The sequence below is a fragment of the Cokeromyces recurvatus genome (genome assembly GCF_025118155.1).
Source record: "Cokeromyces recurvatus strain NRRL 2243 chromosome Unknown BX663scaffold_2, whole genome shotgun sequence".
In the NCBI taxonomy this organism is placed as follows: domain Eukaryota; kingdom Fungi; phylum Mucoromycota; class Mucoromycetes; order Mucorales; family Mucoraceae; genus Cokeromyces; species Cokeromyces recurvatus.
Genome location: NW_026251388.1, coordinates 22,030 through 24,566, shown reverse-complemented (window position 1 = coordinate 24,566; position 2,537 = coordinate 22,030). Strand labels below are relative to the sequence as shown.

The 2,537-nt window shown below is 28.9% G+C and overlaps 1 protein-coding gene across 1 annotated transcript; it reads right to left on the bottom strand.

Annotated features, from left to right (window-relative positions):
- Window positions 1-580: 580 nt before the first annotated feature.
- BX663DRAFT_493954 (uncharacterized protein) lies at window positions 581-2,257 on the bottom strand. The gene is made up of 3 exons (XM_051525427.1): window positions 1,883-2,257; window positions 925-1,780; window positions 581-869 (listed from the first exon to the last, which is right to left on the bottom strand). The coding sequence occupies exons 1-2, from the start codon at window positions 2,110-2,112 to the stop codon at window positions 1,024-1,026; spliced, it is 987 nt and encodes a 328-aa protein (XP_051386819.1). The 5' UTR covers window positions 2,113-2,257; the 3' UTR covers window positions 581-869; window positions 925-1,023.
- Between the last annotated feature and the right edge of the window lie 280 nt (window positions 2,258-2,537).

The following is a 2,537-nucleotide window of genomic DNA, read 5'->3' as shown; positions in this document are numbered from 1 at the left end:
TTCCCTTAGTCAACTACAGTCACAGCAGAATAACTGGTTTTGCTTACATAAGAAATATGGATATAGAATACAGTCATAATTTGACATATTAATATATGTGTATACATTAATGTTAAAACGCGTCATTTTCATAGTAATAACGCATTTCTGTTCTTGCGGGAAAAAAAAAAAAGGAAATGGGGTATTTATCTCAAACTAAAGTTTTGTCGCTTGTTGGAAATAAATTTTTTTTTCTTTTTTTTTTTTTTTTTTTCTTTTTTTATAAAAAAAAAACATTTATAAACTAAAACCTCTTATCGGATCAATAAACAAAAACAACAAGACAAAAAAAGTAATATGTTTTGTATCCATACAAATGGATTGTTAAAATTCAAGTATATTTTTAGTAAAAAGTAAAATAAAAAAAAAAAAAAAGAAGAAAGCATAATCAATATGCTTTTTCTACATAAATGGAGTATACATGTATAAATAGTATAACTAGACCATATGCTAGTTTATATACTCACTCTATTATTATAAAAGACAAAAGTATCAAACTTTTCTCTCTCTCTCTTTTTTTTTTTTTGTTTTTTTTTTGTTTGTTTGTTTGTTTGTATGTAATAAAAGGGGAAAAAAAAACATATAGATGTGTATATATAAGTCATGTATACAAAGGAATGTTTAAGAAAGAAGCATATAAAACTTAGAAAGAAAGGTGAAAGATTAAGATAACATTTGTGCTGGAGTAGATCTATTATTTAAACCAGGATCAAAATTACCACTATTGATCAAATGAGAAGAATATCTTCCAGACTGATTCCAATTATTCAATAAAATGGGTGAATCAAAAGGGGTATCTGTTGACTGAAAATTTCCTTCACCTCCAACAGCTATTTATACAACATATAAATAAAATAAAATAAAATAAAGAATAAAGAAACTTACGATAAATTTCATTAACCAAAAGATTTTTCTGATTTACTTTTTCATATTGTTTTTGAGGGGATCTATTTTCCAAGTAAGAAGCTACATAAATAAAGTTAGTTAGTTAGTCCCTGCTTGCTTAATATTATTATTATTCAAAATACCATTCGGAGAAGATTGATAATCAGTATCATCTTCATTTCCACTACTCGTATTATCATCATCATCGCTTTTAGAATTGGCAAAGTCCTGCTTTGTAATATCTTCGGTACTATTATTGTAGTGGTTCATTTGAAGAGTAGGATTCATCAAGTAAGGATTCGTGGACCAGCCATTGTTATTCGTATTGGCGTTCATAGAGGAATTGACAGGAGCATAAGTAGGGGAAGCAGAGGTAGAGAGAGTAGTAGTCGAAGTAGCAGTAAAAGTAAGAGATTGTGGAGGTGGTGTAGGTGGATTCAAATTACTATACATAGGAATAGAAGCAGGAGGAGAAGTACTCATGATAGTAGTAGTAGTAGTAGAGGCATGGGGTGTACAAATAGTTGGAATTGGGTTGTTAGCCATAGGATATTTAGCGTGTCCGCCTTCTTCTGGTTGTTGTTGTTGTTGATGCTGATAATGCATTAACTGAGCCAGCAGTCTTTTATTTTCCCTTTGAAGTTGCAAAATTTGATAACGATAACGTTCTTCCCGGGAAATACTTTGCTTAACCCAATCAAAGGCCTTTTCAACAATTTGACTTTTAGAAGGTCTACGATAATTAATAAGATTAGGGAGAGCTTGAGCAAGAGATTGAAATTTCGAATTCAAGTTTTCACGACGAGCGCGTTCAATAGCGTTATGCTCAGCACGACGCTCTGCTTTTGTAAGTGGTCTATTTAGATTCAATTATCACAGAAGAAAAAAAAAAAAAAAAAGAGAATTAGTTTGAATGAATTTTTTTTTCTTTAAATGAATTATTTTATGATAGCTTTACTTTTTTGGAGGTAAAGAATTGTTAGAAGACTCCTTTGATATTTCTTGATCATAAAGTTCATCTGTACTTGAAGGATATTGCATTAAAGGTGATTTATTTGGAACTGAAAAGTCTGTTAAATTTGCATTTGTAAAAGGGAAAGGATCGAATGCCATGAATGAATATCCTGGCTTTGCAAATTGACTCATAGTTGATCGATGACCGTATAAACCTCTTTGAACCGGAAACATTCTTCAAGAAAAAAAAAATATGTGTATAAAGAGGGGGGAATAATTTTTTGATCAACAAAAAATCACAAAGAGAAAAAAAAATGAATGTATATAAAAAAAAAGAAAAAAAAAGGACCCCTTTTTTCTTTAGCTTGTTTGTTCGTTAATGAAAAGAATAATATTAAAAGAAAAATGAAAAATAGTAGAAAATAAAAATCTGCTCTTTTTATAACGGAAACAAAAATAATAATAATAATAATAATAATAATAAAAACAACAACAACAACTGCGGAGATTGGATTATTTAGAAGAAGATGTTTATCAATCTAAAATAAATTCATATATGTTGTTATACGCGTATTAAATAAATAAAAGGATTTACTGTTCAACTTATTGACCCTTAATTACGTCATTCATTTTATCCTGTATGAAATAATATAATTTAT

Excerpts from the sequence above, each read along its gene's own strand:
- BX663DRAFT_493954 (XM_051525427.1), bottom strand. The coding sequence starts at position 2,112 with ATGTTTCCGGTTCAAAGAGGTTTATACGGTCATCGATCAACTATGAGT. Across the intron at positions 1,781-1,882 it reads AATTCTTTACCTCCAAAAAA|ACCACTTACAAAAGCAGAGC; the intron begins GTAAAGCTATCA and ends GAATCTAAATAG.